The 17,740-nt window shown below is 40.8% G+C and overlaps 1 protein-coding gene across 1 annotated transcript in view; it reads left to right on the forward strand.

The window, feature by feature from the left end:
- The window catches only part of GRID2 (glutamate ionotropic receptor delta type subunit 2), a 766,470-nt gene extending 752,461 nt beyond the window's left edge, over nucleotides 1–14,009 (forward strand). Inside the window, 2 exon segments of the mRNA XM_009273536.1 lie at nucleotides 9,218–9,458; nucleotides 13,587–14,009. Of these exon segments, the coding sequence (XP_009271811.1) occupies nucleotides 9,218–9,458; nucleotides 13,587–14,009 (664 nt within the window).
- The last annotated feature ends 3,731 nt before the right edge of the window (nucleotides 14,010–17,740 follow it).

Consider the following 17,740-nt stretch of genomic DNA (forward strand, 5'->3'; position numbering starts at 1 on the left):
GTCCCCATCCCTGGAAGTATTTAAAAGACACGTGTAGATAGCGCTTAGGGACATGGTTTAGTGGGCATGGTGGTGTTGGGTCGACGGTTGGACTCGATGATCTTAGAGGTCTTTTCCAACCTTAATGATTCTATGATTCTATGTTTAAAGCCCTGGATGGGAATGGATCTGGGAAGCTTTCACTACTATAAACAAGTACCTAGGAGATAAAAGTCTTTGAGATATTTTTAAATGTCAAATTTCAGACACAAAGCATATTACTGTGATTTGATCTTCTGACTCTGTGTTTATCTGTCTAGCTTCTCCTAGTCTATCAACAACTCTGTTTACCTTGGAGATAGCTTTAAACTATTGATTTGGGTTCTTTAAAATCCAAATGATGATATTTAAAACAAGCTATGTAAATCATTCATTTAAACACTATCTAAAAGAAAATTTTGAAGGTTTTGGTTTTCATTTTTAAGGGCTTAAAAAAAAAAGCACTGGACAAAGTTTAAAAACTGAGAGAATCATCAGCTCTACATTTTGTCATCTTTGCTTGTGTAAATAGCAAATAAATGTCAAATATGCAAGTGCCACCTAGATCTCTTTAAAAATGAGCTGTTCTAGACTGTCAGTTAACAGGACTTAATGCGACTGATGTCTTCCGTTTCTCAAAATGTGGATGTAGGTAGTTTGTATAAGAATGAGGCTTTGCACTGCCTGAAGCATGACTCCAAGCAAAGATGATCGCTTCCAGATTCTTACACTAAAATGAAAGATTGTTTCCTGCACCCAATAACCCAAATATCACAGTGTGCTTAAGGATGATGCTGACATTTTCAAAGAACCACCCAAGATGTTCCCTTTCTGACTGCAGATATGCTCTGGGTCTCTGTGGGATTTACTGTCTTTTCCTTTTCAGCTCTCTTGAGTCTTTCTGGCTTGCTTTCATTCTGCCTGTTACCAATTCATTGGAGCCCAACTTTGATATTAGCAAAGACCATATTGTCATAGCTGTAATGAGTGCTTGACTTTTAAAGGTAGCATAAGTATATACAATCTATAGAAATTAAAGTTCACTAGTCACCACAACTCTTAAGATTAATCATGTTAGTAATTTGATTTCTCATGTAATTGCTTCTTAGCTGAAGATGAGGCTTGCGTATTTGTTTAGTGCTAGGTCAGGTTCAGTGAACTTGTTAGTTTATCCTTCTCATAGGACATGAGCAGATGGTCTAAACAGATTAAAGTTATTCCTTATGATCTAATTTTTTAAAAAAATATTTTTTTCCTTAAAAGAAAAGACAAACATTTTAATATTTCATTTTGGTGTTTTCTTAATGAGAATTTTTGGTGTTTAATTTATCACTTTGTGTTCAAACAAATCTGAGAATGAAATAGATTAAATAGTAATTGACCCAAATAAGTGTCTGTTTGCGTCTCACTCTTGAAAAAAAATAATGAAGAAGTCAAACTAACGTACTTTTTTCAATTGTTTCCTTTCTCCTGCTAAGCAGGAGAGCAGTTCTTTACATGGCTTATTAACCACAGGGCTTCTCAGGCAGGAGGCCGTTGACAAGTGACACTGGAGGAAATATTCAGTCAGGTGAGATTTTGGGGAGAAGACGTCTAAGAAGTATGTGGTGACTGAAAGGGCACTTTCCAAGCTTTCCATTTTTGGCTAATCCAGGTATCCTGTACTGGCGCAGAAAAATGCCACTTCCGTCACAGCCTAACCAGACAGGTTGGATTCCCAAGTGGTTGGTCTCTGCTGTCTGTAAGTTAATGATGAAACTCCCACTGACTTTGGACATTGAGGTTTCCTGATTTTGTGTGAAATCATCAGTTATTTCATTTCTGAAAAGAGCTACGGATTTGCTTACATGCAGCTTGGGACCTGCAACTCAAGGCCTCAAGTTGCATGTATGTAAACATACTGTCTCCTCATATAGCCAAAATGGCATTTATGACTGCCTCTGGTGTTGCACAAGCATTATTGTAGGGGACAGTTTGAAGAAAGCGCTCCTTCCTAAAATTACACTATCTCCATTCCATGGCAATCATGTGCAACATCACAGCTGATTTTTGGATCTCGGAGACGATGTTGGAAGCATGGCAGATAGCAAGACAGCCTTTCCCAGTGCAAACTGAGGAGAGGAGGTGCAGAGCTGTCCCAGTTGTGGGGAACGCATCAAAGTCTGCTTCATTCTTCTGCAGACTCCACGAGCTGTCCCTGCCTTCACATGCATGGACTTGCTTTTGGTTTATGGTAACAAAAGCAAGAGGAAAATTAGGCCCCAGGCATTCATGTGGCCCTGAAGTACTGAATTTTTTTATAAAGCTTAGTAACTGTCATTTTTCAAGTAATTTTCTAAAAGAGGACTGGAATACAGGTAGTGCACAGGAACCAATATACCTTGAAAGTACATTTCTTTATTTTAATAAGGTTGGCGATGTACCATGACTTGCCATAATGAATTAATTTTGGTGTTTACCATAACAGCACTGAGCTTAATGAACTCGTGATATTTGTGCAACTGTCTGTAGATGTTCTCTTGTCATTTGGGATTTATAAATAGGTACTAATACTTTTATCACCACTTTCTCCTGAGCAGGAAAGATCTGCATGGTGAAAGGCCAGTTAAGCTCACTTCAACTTTTTCTATATAAAAGTAAACAGAAGATCTTGAATAACTTGATTTTTGTCTTTATCTAGGTTTCTGAATTGTTAGTATTCAGCAAAACTATGTGGCTTGAATAAAACTATTAGAGCTGTCCTTGTAAAATTCCACCATAGTTGTGTAATAAATACAGTTAATATCTCATTTCTTATTACTGCAGATGCCATTTCATTTAAGTTTAGCCTTCTGTATTTGAGAGAGTGTCCATGTAAGTTTAACAGATTTAAATAAAAAGTAGTTCACTAATTTGAACAAAATGATACTAATTTATGGGATCCAAGTCATGAGTGCTGCATCTTCTGAAGCTAATGGTTTATTGCTGAGCAAAACAGCAGGTCAGCTGCTTTCTCTCTTTTAAGATTGTTTGATATGCAAATCCTTAATGCTGAACAGCAGGTCTGGTTTACTACTGCTTCTTCTATCATATCCAGAAGGTGAGATGCTTATCCTTGTTTCTGCGCACTGACTTCCTGGCGATGGCAGCGTGATGCTGAGCACTGCTGAAGGGCAGATTGGAAGGCAACTACCTGCCTGCCCTCATGGGGCACAAGTTAGTTGGGTTTAAATCTGCTTGGAGTCCCTGCCAGAAAACAGGCTTCACAGCTGGATCCAAGGGCACTCTTTTGCTGGGTTAAGTGGTGGGAACGGATGGAGTGGGAGCGTGGCTTTGTCTAATCTGGCAGCCCAAGCTGCATTTGGCTGGTGTGAAAAATTTCCTCTCATGGAGCCTGTGACTGGGAGCTCATTAAAATGCTGGCTTAAAAAAAAAACCATACAGAAAGACAGAAAACAGTATCTTCAAAACCAACATTTTTGTTTGCAGGTATCAAGACCTGTAGTCGAAGGAAGGACTGGAATAGCAATGATTTCTCTGCCTCCAGGTGCTTTGCTCATCTTGCAAGCTCTCCTAGCATCAACCTCAGTCTGCTCAGGAGCAGACACTGGCACTGCTCCCCACTTTCTTTCACCTCGGGACAGCTACTTCTGCCCTACACCTTCCCATGCCTCCTTCACCTCTGGACTGTATTTTTCAATGATCTGGTGCCCCTTTCAATTCTAGGCTTAGGTCTAGGAATGGCTAACTGGGTAGTGCAGCTGGTGCTGGGCAAGCAGCCATTTCTGGATGAACACCTTCCCACCAGCTCCCTAAACACTTCTGAGTTTTATTTCTGACCATTCCCTCTCTCTTTATTCTGTGTGTTTGAGCAAGACAAAATCGCGCAGGAACGTTCCCCTCTTGTAGGTGAATACAGATATATCCTTCACTCTCCTCAGCAGCTTCATAATGGTCCATGGCTGTAATATGATGCAAACATGATTTGTTGGGCAGCTGGGGAATGACAATATTTGTTGGCACTGGGGATAAGCATCGAAGTCAAGGCTTTGAGCATCAATGTGTGTCTCCTGCAAGGCCCCAAGGATAAGGTCTAAATCATGAAAACTCCTCAGGTCTCAGTGAGACAATAAGGTGCCACTGGCCAGGGAGGAGATGAAAAGGATCCCCAAGAGCCTCCTACTTGCCTGTCTCCATCCTTATTCCCTGTTTCCCTCCCCATGGCTGGGACTGCCCCTTCCCTAGGCAGGAGGCAGCAAGCTGGGCTGGGCAGCAGCTATCCCTCTCCAGCACCAAAGCCCTGAGCCAGCCTCGCAGGTGGCACCTGTGAAAGCTGCTCTGCTGCTGAGAGGGGGATTTGCTTTGCCAAAACCTAAAGCCTGCTCAGGGAGATGCAAGCGGAGTTGGCATCACTCCAGTTATTGCTGTGAATAAGAAAGATCTAGGCAGTCGCTTCACTGAAACAAAAAAAAAAAAAACACCCTCCTTGTGGGTTCCTACCTATCTACTTTGATAACTGAAGGATGGTCACAAATCAGCTTAAATATCTTGTTTTACAAGAGGGGAACCAAATTCTGTGAAGACTTGGCAACAGATTTTTGTTAGAAAAGCTCTGGTGTGGAGCTTTTGCCTGAGGAGTTTGACTCTTGGCTAGCCACTGGAGAGATCTTTCCACCACCTGGCCCCATCTGCAGGCACCAAGCGCTCCCAAATGTGACTTGTGAGCTACCCAGGAGCTCCCTGGGAGCTGGTGCAAGGGCTGGGACCTTGGCTTGGGCGCCCGAGGCATAGCCCACTGAGGTACACAAATAGCTTTTTTTTATTATTATTCATTTACTTTTTCTCCCCCTTTTGACAGTGGGCGTTCATTGCATGGCTCTGCGCACCTCCTCTCTGCAGCAGCCTGATCCTGGAGACTAGAGCCAGAGTAGCACCTCACCATCTCCTCTTCCTTGTCAGTGCCGATGGCAAAGTTATCCCTCTGGATAACACCTTCCTGGTGCAGGAAGCTGGTAGTCAGTAACCTTGGACATCTCAGACCATGCATTGGAAGCCGATATTCAGTAACCTTCGACATCTCAGACCGTGCATTGGCGTTTCTGATCTCATTGTAAATGGCCTGTCATGTCTCTTGCTACTGATAACTCAGAAAGAATAAAACAAGATCAAAAAAACAGTGTTGTCACAGATGTCTCAATTTTGTAGTGTTTGTGACACCTTGCTATCATAATAAGTTGTTTTTTGTTTTTATCTGTGGGTGTTTTGGAGGAGTAATTACACTTCACTGCCAGCAGCAAAGTATGTAGTTACCGAGTTGAATCCAGCCCTATTCCCATTGATTCAGTAGGATTTGTTCACATCACTGTCAGATTTGGAAACCACAGGCAATTTAGTTTTCTGTGCTTATATCCACTAGACCTCACTTGGCACTGTGAATTTAGGGCCAAATTAGTTAAAGTGCATGCAGACATTTTCTTTCATGCAGCTTAATAACTTTACGTCATTGCCTTGAAAAATATTACTGTAACGGTTCGCCTGCTAGAGAAAAATATGTTAAGAACTGCACTCTATCCATAAGCAAGTTTTAAAGTTCATGTTTTTCAGACAAATCAGATTATTTCAATATATAGGCTTCTTTTGTAAGCTTTTCAAGACTGGTATTTCAAAACAGCAGGAACTCATGCACCCTACGTATTACTTTCCACCACTCTTACTACTGGCTTATGTGTTGCAATACTATTCCACGCCAATACAGCAGGTTCAAAGGAGCCAAGACTGTCGAGGAAACGTTCAGTTGTAAAAATCTGGGACTTGTGAGAAGAGGCGCTTGCTGGAATTATAACATTTAGTGCATCGTTATCATTCAGAGCATTTAGTTAATGCATTATTATTTTAGTCAGTTATTAAATTTGAAAATCAAATATCAAACTGATTGTAGTGTCTGCCACCCAACAGGTATCTGATTAGATTGTATAAGGGCACCCACCAGGAGCTGCAGCAAAAGCATGTATTTTTATGGAAAGAGTGCCATCGTGTGGGAAGCTCCTGCAGCACGCAAGTATAGCAGTGCCTACATGTTGTGCACGCTTGCAAGAAACCTCCCTTCCTCATGTTGTTTTTCATGGAATTTCAATAAAAGTAAAATTTCTGTTTCTGAAAATGTGCTACAAAAATAGGAAGTTTCATAACTAGGAACAGGTTCGTAGCGTTAAATCTTCTTAATATGTTAACTATTATTTTTGGTTCCACAAATGAGTGAATTCAGAAACAAAGTGTTTACTAAGTCTAACAGAAGTGGGATCTCCCTTTTTCTCTGTATGAAGTTAATATAGTTAGATATTCATGCTCTTATAATTTCTCTTGATATGTGTTTTATCTCTCAACATCTGTTTTCAGCTGCAGTTTTACAAGGCTTCATTATAAGCTTTCCATTTCTCAAGTTTCCCATGTAATGATACAATTACTATCCCTGGTTTCTGCTTCTTTTTTATGTTTTCCTTTAAATAATTGAACTTATATGTTACATCCATGAAGAAAATTGCCAATCATTAGCAGGAGTACAATTAGGAATAAATCTCTATTAAGGAACAAGCTAAAGTTCAGTGTCTTTATGCAAATGCCTATTGTTGAAAAGATGTCTTGTGTAATCATGAATTATACTGACAAGTGAAGAATCATTTCATTAATGAGAATAGAGCAATCATTTGGATGGTTTGTTCTATTACTGACTGAATAAAAGAGAGAAAATAGCCCTGCTCAGGGATTAGAGCTGCTGCTGGAAGAAATAAGCCCCACACACAATGTTGTTCTGTTACTGCCTTGTGTAGATAGTACAGTAATTCCTAAATATAAAAACACACATGCCAAATGTTTGGATTGGGCATCGAAAATTAATCTTCTATTACTCCACAAGAACTTATACAAAAGGGTTCTGTTTATGCTGACTATCTGCTGCTCCTGCTAACCTGACAGACTGGAATATTTGGGCCAAAATACTCACGTAAGTCCTAATGCAGGATGCTAGGGCAGCGAGCACCAGAATTGCAGCGAGTTATGTCTGTAAGCACTGTATGCCATGATAGAGAGTAGCGTATGGACTGTGTTTGCAGTTGCAGAGGAGTAATTATGGTGGGAAAGGACCTCCAGAGGTCTCCAGCCCAGCCCTGTGCTCAAAGCAGGTCCAGTTAGGTCAGGTTGCTCTGGGCCTTGCCCAGTGAGCCTTTGAGTATCGCCAAGGATGGAGATGCCGCAAATTGTCTGTAACAGTCTTTGACCTCTCCCATTTTCCTTTTATCTAGTCAGAATTGCTCATGTTCCAGTTTGTCCCAGTTGCATCTTTTCCTGGCACCAAGTCTGGCTCCAGCTTCTCTACACGCTCCCAATAGGCAGCTGTAGGCAGCAATGACAGCAATCCTGTGTAAGGTCCTCGTGCCTCCAAAGCTCCTCTGAACATGGATGTCTCATAACAGCTATTCTGTCTCTTGCAACAGAACAGAGAGTCTTTCTGTCCTTGACTTATCTCTGCTCCCTCAAGAAGCTTCGGGATGGAGCTTCCCTAAGTTGGCATTGGGTTTGGGACAATTCAAAATATAGCCCAGGCAACTCTGACCTTGTTCACCGTTCTCCAGGGCTGGACCTTCAGTGATGTACTGTCAGCAGGCATTGCACAGAATTTATCCCACTTCTTATAAATACAAAGCTATGTGAACAAGGTGGTTATGGCATCTCCAAAGCCACGCGTATCACCTGCAGTCTGTTCCTCAAAAGCACTGTTCCCTTTGGTACAGCACAGAGGTGGACAAGCAGTTCCCCTCTGAACAGGTCGGGATCTCAGCCACAGGACATACTCCTAGGTAGGAAGCAAAAACTCACTCCAGAGTTGTGCTTGTGCTGGGCTTTAAGCCACTGATGGCTGCGTGAAGTCTCCCATTCCTGGTAGGACCTGGTAAGTATATGGTCATTTGGATATGCCATAGAAAATGTAGTGGCTTTATTGACATGCCTACCTGTTCAAGTGGCATCAGAGATTGAATAATCTCTGTATACAGCAGTGTCCCTGTGCTTCCGAGGTGCATTCAAACTCCTTTTCATAATACTGTATTTTTCTGAGGTTGAGGTAGACCATTGCATTGAGCTGTTATGGTAGCCCTGAGTCAGTGGGACAGCTTTTCTTCGTCCTTCAACGCAGTACAGTCTCTGGTAGCAACATACCAGACCTCTGCTGGTTTGTGTGCACTTGGATTTTTTGCATGCTGTGTCAAATGATTGCACATATAATTGTTTGCCTTCCAACACTGAAATGAAAAACAAATTTATTACATGAAGGAAAACATTCCCCCTGTTTTATTCTTTTTAAGTGTAATTGTTGAATTTTTTATTTTGGATAACCAGATGCACCCAGCTGCTACTCTAGTTGCTTCTGGATGTTTTTAAAAAACACACTCCTCAGAAATAAATAAGCTAAATATGAAAATCTTCTTCCAAACAAAATTCTCATTCCTCAAACTATTCGTCCCACAGGAAGTCTAGCTAAATACGTTGGCCTTGCAAACTGCCCAGTAAGTCTTTGGCGGTGGGCTGGGTATGTAGGTGCAAGGATGAGTGAGTTCCGCAGCAAAGAGCCTTCCTATGGAAATTGCTTACCAGCAGGTCTCATGCTCCCATTGAGCAAGATTAGTTTAGGTCTTTACTGACTGCAACTAATACAGTTCTGCTCTCTCTCCAAAGCAGCAAGTAAGTAATCTGATAAAGATCAGTTTACAATAAGGTAACATATATCCTGTGGTATGTCTGAACTGTATTTTCCTTTTTTTTTTTTTCTTGAAATGTCTCTTCTCCAGCGATTAAAATGCAAAATATATATTGTCAAATACCTAATGCCCTACAAAAGTCAATTGACATAGTCTGTAGTGAAAGCCAGTTAAGAAAATATGGTATATTAAGTAAAGCATTTTCATTAAGGGTCTTAAAAGAAGGAAAGAGAGACTTGTATGTGCTTTCCTGTACCTAGAGTGGAGCATAGATGTCCATATGCTCAGTCTTACAGGCAACCCCATATTCTGGCTTTCTTTTCTGGCTAAATCGGTCCATCTGGATTCATCAGCTGCTTGGCTTTCCGAGACACATGGGAAGATTGCAAGTAGTTGGATTATATCCTCGTGCTCTCAGGTGCCACCTCCACTGCCCCACTTAACCCCTGACTCTGTGCTTTCTCCTCAAGGATTTTGGAGCTGCAGCAGAATGGCGACATGGACATACTGAAGCATAAGTGGTGGCCGAAGAACGGTCAATGTGATCTTTACTCATCTGTGGATACCAAACAGAAAGGAGGTGCCCTGGACATAAAAAGTTTTGCAGGTGTTTTCTGCATCCTCGCTGCTGGGATTGTCCTATCCTGTTTCATTGCAATGTTGGAAACGTGGTGGAATAAAAGGAAAGGCTCCCGGGTTCCATCAAAAGAGGTATTAGACCCTCCGTTTCTCCTGGGGAATTTTCATGCACCCTAAAGATTGCTGCCTTGACTTAGAGCATTAGAGAGGGTGGGGAATCAAATTCAAAGAAATTTCCTTAGCTTCCTGACTTCTTAAGGTAAATGTTGTTCCTCAAAATCTCTTTAGTTATTCTTTCTAGAAAAGCTTGAATGAAAAAAAAAAAATATATTGATGTTGTATAAATATGCAACTATTCTGAGTAAAACATAACTGTTACTTGTAGCATAGTACATTATTAATACATCAATATTTAGTTCATTATTCCCATTGGTGAGAGCTAATTCTCACAAGTAAGTTCAAAGGTTTCTTGGCTTCTTCTTGAAAAATATATCCCCTAAGCTCAGTGGCTGAGTCTTTCAAAACAGATTTGCAAAGTTTAGCCTCTTAATCAGCAGTTAGCTTCTTAAATAAGCTTGTCCCCATTTTCAGAAATGTTAGCCTCTTGAGACTTCCATGAACTTCACTTCTCATTATTTAACCTGAAGTCCAGGGAAGCAAGAGTACGTTAGATTTTTCAGATTCAGGCCAGACTTATTTCTGAAATCTACTAAAGACTTGTTTCAGAAAATCTTGGACAGAGAACACGGGCAGATATGTTATTTTTACACCAGAGATGAGTTTGCTTCTACACGTGCATGTGTAACGCTTTCCTTCCCGTGGCAATCTACCTGTCCCTTTACCAGCCATCTGAGCCTTATGTGGTCTTACAGCAAATTTCTTACCTTCATAATTAAGTCTTTAGCTCTAGAAAATACTAGAAAAACATTAGGAAAAAGAAAAAAAGTTATTAAAATGTACTTGGCAGCAATGCCCAAAGCCGAACCTAAATACGAGCTTTAATGTAGCACTATCAATTATAGCTTTTCTATCTGTGTAGCTCAGACACATCTGTGTAGCTTGTCGGGTATTGCTGTTAATTTGCGTGCAGTGGTCTCACCTTCTCTGCAGTTTCTCCATTGTGTTTATTCCTGCTAACCTAATGCTGTGTAATCAGGCAGGATTAATTACACTACCTAATTAGACAGCATTGGCACTGATGTTAGAATACGTTTAATCTTTTCTTGCCTGTTTTAATTCCCAAGCTTTTTTTTGTTCAAGATCTGGACCAGACCATTATTAGAAGAAAAAAAAAGACTGTCTAGTCTTTAAATTGGGTTTCTCAGGAATGGAAACCGTATAGTTTCAACTGGTAAATTATTTTAAAAACCTAAAATTTACTTGATTGTTGTTTACCCAAACTTTCAGAACTTCATACTTCATATTTATCTGGTGCAAAACATAAAAATAAATAACAAAGGAAAAGAAAAAAACCAACACGGATATTTTATATAACTATAAAATTTCCTATTTCAATTTTCAATTGCAGAGAAATTCAAGTGTATACTTTCCACAAATGGTATAATTTGGCCTCCTTGATCTTTGTTACGTGGTCATTAGCTTAGCATTTAAAATTGCATCTCAACGCTAAATTGAAAAGCTTGGCTCAAAACTGAGTTTAACGTGGACGTATGTGCTGAATGTCCCCACTATCCTGGATGTGGGGGTCATTCAGGAAAGAAATACATCTTAACTAACTCTCTTAAAATTCATTTTAGCTTCCATGAAATCCATTGGCTCTTCCAGGCCACTAGTCCAGAGTCGGGGGTCAGATTGGGCCAGTTTGTGGTCAGCAAGCCAACCCTTTTTCCTGGTGGCTGCCATCTTGTGCTCCAGAATGCAAGCATTTATACTGAAAAAAATTGTCTTATGGTTGCGAAGATAACATTTTGGTCGCGTACCAGAAGTAATCCATTCAATGATGTCTGCCTGAGTCTGCAGACAGCCTTAAACGGTAGCTCTGAGAGAAGTATGAACCGCCCCAGTAATCTCAATGGGATGTTGACTCTGAAGCCTGATGATAATTTAAATGTGAAAACTGCTGAATATTTCACTACTGATCACACAAGAGAGAAGAGGAAAGATCATATTATGGAGATATGCACAATCTTACTGTGAGTGGGTCTCATTTTGGTGTATCGATTGGGTGGAGATCGGGTTGTGGGCTAAGCATGGGAGAATATCACCGCTTACATATTTTCACTGGTCTGACCCTAGCCCCAAATGCATCTCTCTAAGAGAAGAAAGAGCAGTATTTTGAGTAACTTACAGAGGCTCGGAAGTGATGAAATTCCAATCTTCTCCCAATTGGCATTTTAAATTACAAAGTGTTTGTATGTTTTTTCAAAATTAAAAACAAACAAACAAAACCAAAAAACCCACCCACCCCTACCCCCCCCCAAAAAAAAAAGAAAACTATTTAGGACTGTCCCTCAGAGACATAGTCATGACTTGCACGCGCTAACAGAGCCTCTGTGTATTTCTTTAGCTTTCGATGTGGCCCCCGCTCTCCTGCATCCGTATGCAGCGCCAAAGTTTTTAGGAGAGAGCGTTTGGTGAATGCGTTTGGTTTTGGTGTCACCTGTGTGGTTGTTATGTGCATCCATGTCTATGTCCACATGTGAATAAACTATAGACAGAAAGCTAAGTCCGAGAAATGAGCACTGCATTTTTTCCCTCCCGTGGTGAGCTCAAACCAAAGCCTCTGTGGTCAGCGATTGTCCAGTCCCTGGGAGATCCCTGCTGCCCCGTTCCCTGCCCCTTTTCCCCCGGTTTGTCTCCCTGTCCCTGCCCTCGGAGGGTAAAATCCCAGAAGGGAGCTGGCCTCTCAGTCTCCTTCCAGTCGGGCTCTGTGTTCAGTGTGGTACCAGTGCAAATATTCGGTGATCCGTTTTGCTAAGTAGATGAACTCCTGCAGTTTGTTCTAGGTGTGGACTTTCTCAGAGTGCTTGACTTCATTCCTAGACAAAGGAGGGATCTCAAGCCCATTCGGTATACTAGGAGTTTTGCCATTGGTTCAGGGAGCTCTGGATCAAGCCAGTCATTTGAATTGCAGTAATCAAGGCTGGAAGTCATCAGTGCGCATCTATCAGCTGCCTAATTATCCTGTGTGAGGTCCTAGAGTGTGAGATATTTCTAGTGGCCTGGAAGAGCCAGTAGATTTCACAGATTAAGGTAAATTTTAAGGTTAGTTGAAATCGATTTTTGTTCTGAATGAGCTGCGCTACCTAGACAGAGAATACCCCTGTTATGTGTAAACTTAATGCCGCTTTGAATTAAGCTTTGCAGTTCAGTAGAAATACCTATGTACAACACAGGTGATTTATTGTGTCACCCAGGACTTTCTCCCCTTTTTTTAACTTCCGTGCGGTGCATTTAAATTCTCAATTATAACAAACAAACAAGTTTTACTGAGTTGTCTGGGAGGAGAGATTTAAGAAGGAAAAGGGACAGAGGTAAGAGGAGGGAGGATATATTATAATAAATACCCTAGGCCACCCTCTCTTCTTCTCACCCACAAGAGCGTAATTCCATCAGAATCGATGGAATTGCTTCTTTGTAGGTAAGGGGAGAATGAATCCCTCTTCTGGCATTGTAATTCAAAATTGCCTGGTGTGCTCCTTTCTGTGTGATGTCAGTGAGTCACCAGCGCTTGGATTTTTGTCTGGAGGTTCAGCTTTTCTATGCCTCAATTTATATTATAAAGGCAAAAAGCAAGCTGAGATGTTTTTAGCCCTTCCTTAAGCCCTGAGAGGATGACAAAGATGGCAACCTGATCCCTCAGAGCCTCCCATGTTGACATTCAAACTTAGTCCTCATTGCGGAGTTGAAGAACTGGCATCATCCCAGGTCTCATTTGAGATCATGCTTTGCTTTTATGGCACAAAGTTTACTGTTATTCAGCTGTTGCTAGTCCAACCCACCTAGCTCCGAGCCTGGCTTTTCCTGACGGAAACCGACCGGTAGCGCTTGGAGATCTGTTGTTCGGATTCAGGGTTTGAAGGTAGCTGTGGTGTAAGGGTCTGCCTCGGTTTGGCTTAGCCCACCCAGCTTCAGGCGGTGGGGGTGTTCGCTGGTGACCTTCAGAGATGCTGTCAGCTAACAGGCAGCTGTAGTTAATTGTGCGTTGGGCTTCCCGAGCAGTTCGGATCGTACTGTGAAGCTTCAGCCCAGCACAAATGGTGATGGTGAGCAGTGCCTCTTGTTTTTCTCATTCCCCAGGACGACAAGGAGATCGACCTGGAGCACCTCCACAGGCGCGTGAACAGCCTCTGCACAGACGATGACAGTCCCCATAAACAGTTCTCCACCTCGTCGATTGACTTAACCCCGCTGGACATTGATACTTTACCCACACGTCAGGCACTGGAGCAAATCAGTGACTTCAGAAACACTCACATCACCACAACCACCTTCATACCAGAACAGATCCAGACTCTGAGCCGCACGCTGTCTGCTAAAGCCGCTTCGGGTTTCTCCTTCGGCAGCGTGCCCGAGCACCGAACTGGCCCTTTCAGGCACAGGGCACCCAACGGTGGCTTTTTCAGAAGCCCCATCAAAACAATGTCATCTATCCCTTACCAACCAACTCCTACTCTGGGGCTGAATATCGGTAGTGACCCAGACCGAGGCACCTCCATCTGAGCATCAGACCAAGTTTCTTCACTGTTTCTTTTTTAGGACTCCCTTTGCAAGGAGCAGCTGTAATATTGTGGGACTAACATGGATGTAACCTTCTTTCTTTTCCTTATTTTTTTTTTTTTTGAGGGTTTTTTTTTAATTTGTTTGGGGGTTATTTTCTGTTCGGGGGGGGGTGTCTTTTTTTTTGTTTTATTTAAGAATCGGGATTATTAGTAACAACTCTTCCTCCTCTTCTCTGCTTTCTTGGTCTGGTCTCCTCTGCCTTCCCTTATTCTCTTTACTACTTGAATCACTTATTCTTTGGTTTATCGCCACGTTAGATTTTGGTTACTTCAGGCTTTTCATATACTTTAGATATAGGAAACGTGCAGCGATTCATGCATAGAAAAACCCTGAGGATTACTTTACAGAAGGGCATTCGCTCCTCCTCCCCCACCGCCTTTTTTTACTATAATTGCAATAACTTAAATCCTTTTCATGTATTCTGCTGCATCCAGTCAGCGCTCCACTGCTGTGTGTCCTTTTAACTGTGGACCAAAGGCAAACCCTGCAGTTTAAAAAAACGAAAAATTTAAAAAAAAGGCAAAAAGAAAAAAAAAAATGAAAAAAATGAAAGCAAAACAAATGAAGTTAGAAGACCATTCAGGCCCCATAATATGAGAATGCAATTTTGTAGGATTACAAAAAGCCATTACTATGCCAGTAAAGACTACAGTTAAATCTACTTTTGCACTGCAACAGTGCATATGACCTTTATGTGATTGTACAGTGTTAAAAGTTTTTCTTATGTACAGTAAACTGTATCATATGGCAGAAGCCTCTGTTGTGTTAAATAAATTAGTATCTCATACATATATATATATACACATATATACACACAGGTATGTGTATATATATACACATGTATATATAGCTATAAAATGGCAGCCGTTGCTATTGCAATTCATTTAATAAAGCTTTAGTAAAAATGTGTTGTATACAGGAAAGATGTACAGTGCAGGGGGTCTTTTCATTTAGAAAAGACAGGTTGCTTTAATGTTATTCTGACTTGCATCGTTTGCCAACAGAGCATATTTTATACTTTTTTATTAGAACATCCAGGGCAATTTAACGTTTGTACCTAGATGTAACTCCTTTGGTTAGGTTTTGCATTGGCTATTGAGCATTCTATAAGGCTAACCTTGATAATTTTAATTAATTAGACAAAAGGAACTCTCTCTTAGGTATACCATGTTCATGAACATCTAAAATAGCTCTAGAGAAGTTTAAACTTAGGTCAAAGGCTAATAAATTATTTTCCAAATCAGTACAGTTGATCAATACAATAATGGTGTTAGTGGAGAAAAAAAAAAGCCCTTGAGAAATACAGATGTGGCCTTAATTATAATCACGTATTGTTCTAAGGGAAAAAAAATATGAACAGGCGCTCATTTTAACCCTTTATATGTTAAGTTAGGTTTAGAGGAGCTATGTATTTTTTACTTTAGTGCCAACTGTATAGAACAAGAGAAAGAACAGCAGTGAGAGCAAAACCGGTGCCCACTTTGGCACCAGCTTTTTAAAGTAACAGTTACCTGTTAGAAACGTAGGAAGAGCTTTCAATTTGTAATCCTTAAAACTAAAAATGCGTAGAAAGCAAGCAGTTTATCCTGTGAGTTTTTTGGTTTGGTTTGGTTTGGTTTGGTTTTTAATGCAACCATACACTTATTTTAATCTAACTCATTCTTTGGCTAGGATTAATAGGAATCAGCCTATGTGATTTGCTTTAGGATAAATTAAAAGGTATATTCTTCAGATTTATTCTATTTTGATGCTAATTCTGTTCTGGGGGAGCATCTTGTACTGTCACTGTTTTTTGTACTAAATCTTCAAATATTGTCTACTGTGTAAGGCAGAACAAATTCTTATCGTGCAAAAGGCCATTTTGTTTCCAGGGTAGCAAGTGTCTAAAAGCATGCACAACTTGCTTCCTCCTTGTAACATTCATGAACTCATCCACACTTCCGAGTAAAATAAAAAAGAAAAAAAAAAAGAAAATTTCTTTCCAACAAGCTACGTAGGGACATACCAGATGTTGCAGTGATTTTAGCTATTAAAAAAACCTGTTAACCATGTACGATATTTAAAATAGGCCTATTTTGATGTGTTGCCTATTATACAGATACACAAAACACTTTTTGGAGGCCTCAGTTACAAGTGGCAGAGCTTTCTGTGTATAATTTGTCTAAATAATTTGTCTAATAAAATTGTTTTCTAAACTTGCGTTTCCTCCTGTTTAATTGCTGAGTGCTGTGGGATTTTTGGTCTGTGGCAAGACGTCCACTCGTGAATGTTTTTGCCGCACCATCACTGAAGGGGATTTAGCCCACGGGGATGGGATGAGCTCGCCAGGCTGCCGTGAGTCAGCTCAGTGTAGAGCACCCACGGAACTCACCGAGATTCACCATGTGTATCAATGCCGGGCTTAGATTTCAGAAAACATATACAGACAGCAGTTTGGAGAATGATCTTCGAGTTTGTTGGCACTGATGTGTACGGGGCATGATTTGTAGAACTACTGCGTCCCACCTCCATTCTTTTTAGTGTAATCTAGGAACTTTCTTGGAAGATGGTCATTATTTTTATAGAATCACGTTCTGCCATCTTTATTTGCACAGAAGTTAGTTGGCTGTGATACTGGCCATACACTGCCTTTAGATTTGACAAAAGCTTTAGTGTGAGAGAATTTAGCCCGCATCTCATTATGGCCTGCTCAATCCTTAAGTTTCATTAACATGTTAAACTTAATGGCCTAGTCATTAGTAAGTCGTGCAGGATGTACTGCAATAATGTCAGCCATGATGATTTAACTTGCGGCATCGAAAGTTTGTCTGCTGGCTTTTTACGTGCAGTATATTTCATTCACTGAATAATAATTTTGACCTCTTGCAATTTTCTGTTAAGCTTAGCAGGCATTCAGGGGATTTCATTTTATAGTTTCAAAAATACATTGGAAGGAGTCCTTAATTCATTGCTACATTAAAAAAAATCTGAATCCAGATAACGTAAAAATCTAAAGGAAGTTAGATCGTTGAAAGTGACTTGAGGTTAAAATTAAAAGGTGCCTACGCTCTAATGCCCATAGGCTCATACATCAGAGGGCACTAAATGCCTAGCAACAGGATGCTAGAAGCTTTTCTGATCGGGCTGCTTTTATTATTTCATAAAAATCAGCCAAGAGACAAGCTCTACTTATTTTCTCTGAGGCAGAGCTATGGCAAACTGAGGCACTGACCCTACAAGCCCTTATGCACATTACAGCGTGTCTAGTAGGGGTTCCCTTAGCCACAAAGATGCTTGCATGATCAGGGTCCTAGTTTTAGGCTATTCCTGATCTGTAAAGTAATCATGACCTCTTGGAAAGTGCTGTCCTGCTGGCATCACAAGTCATTCGCTTTATCTTTAACATAGGCATTGTCCCTGTCACTTACGCTCACAGACACACCCCTCTAGAGCTGGGTAGTTTTGCAGATACTACCTATGTACTCTCTATAACAGGCTACATTAAGGCAAACCCTATGTGACACTTCTCCCTTTCTTTAAATAAAAATCCAGTGAAGGAATAGTGTTGAAGACTGCCAAATGTTTCCGCTGCAGTAGGTCCACTGGAAATACAAGCCAGCTGTATCTAAAGATGAGTTGTTTGCAAGGTGATTCCAGTCATACAACCATTTTGACGTACCAGCTACAAACAA

Source organism: Aptenodytes forsteri, unplaced genomic scaffold (genome assembly GCF_000699145.1).
Source record: "Aptenodytes forsteri isolate BGI_AS27 unplaced genomic scaffold, ASM69914v1 Scaffold93, whole genome shotgun sequence".
In the NCBI taxonomy this organism is placed as follows: domain Eukaryota; kingdom Metazoa; phylum Chordata; class Aves; order Sphenisciformes; family Spheniscidae; genus Aptenodytes; species Aptenodytes forsteri.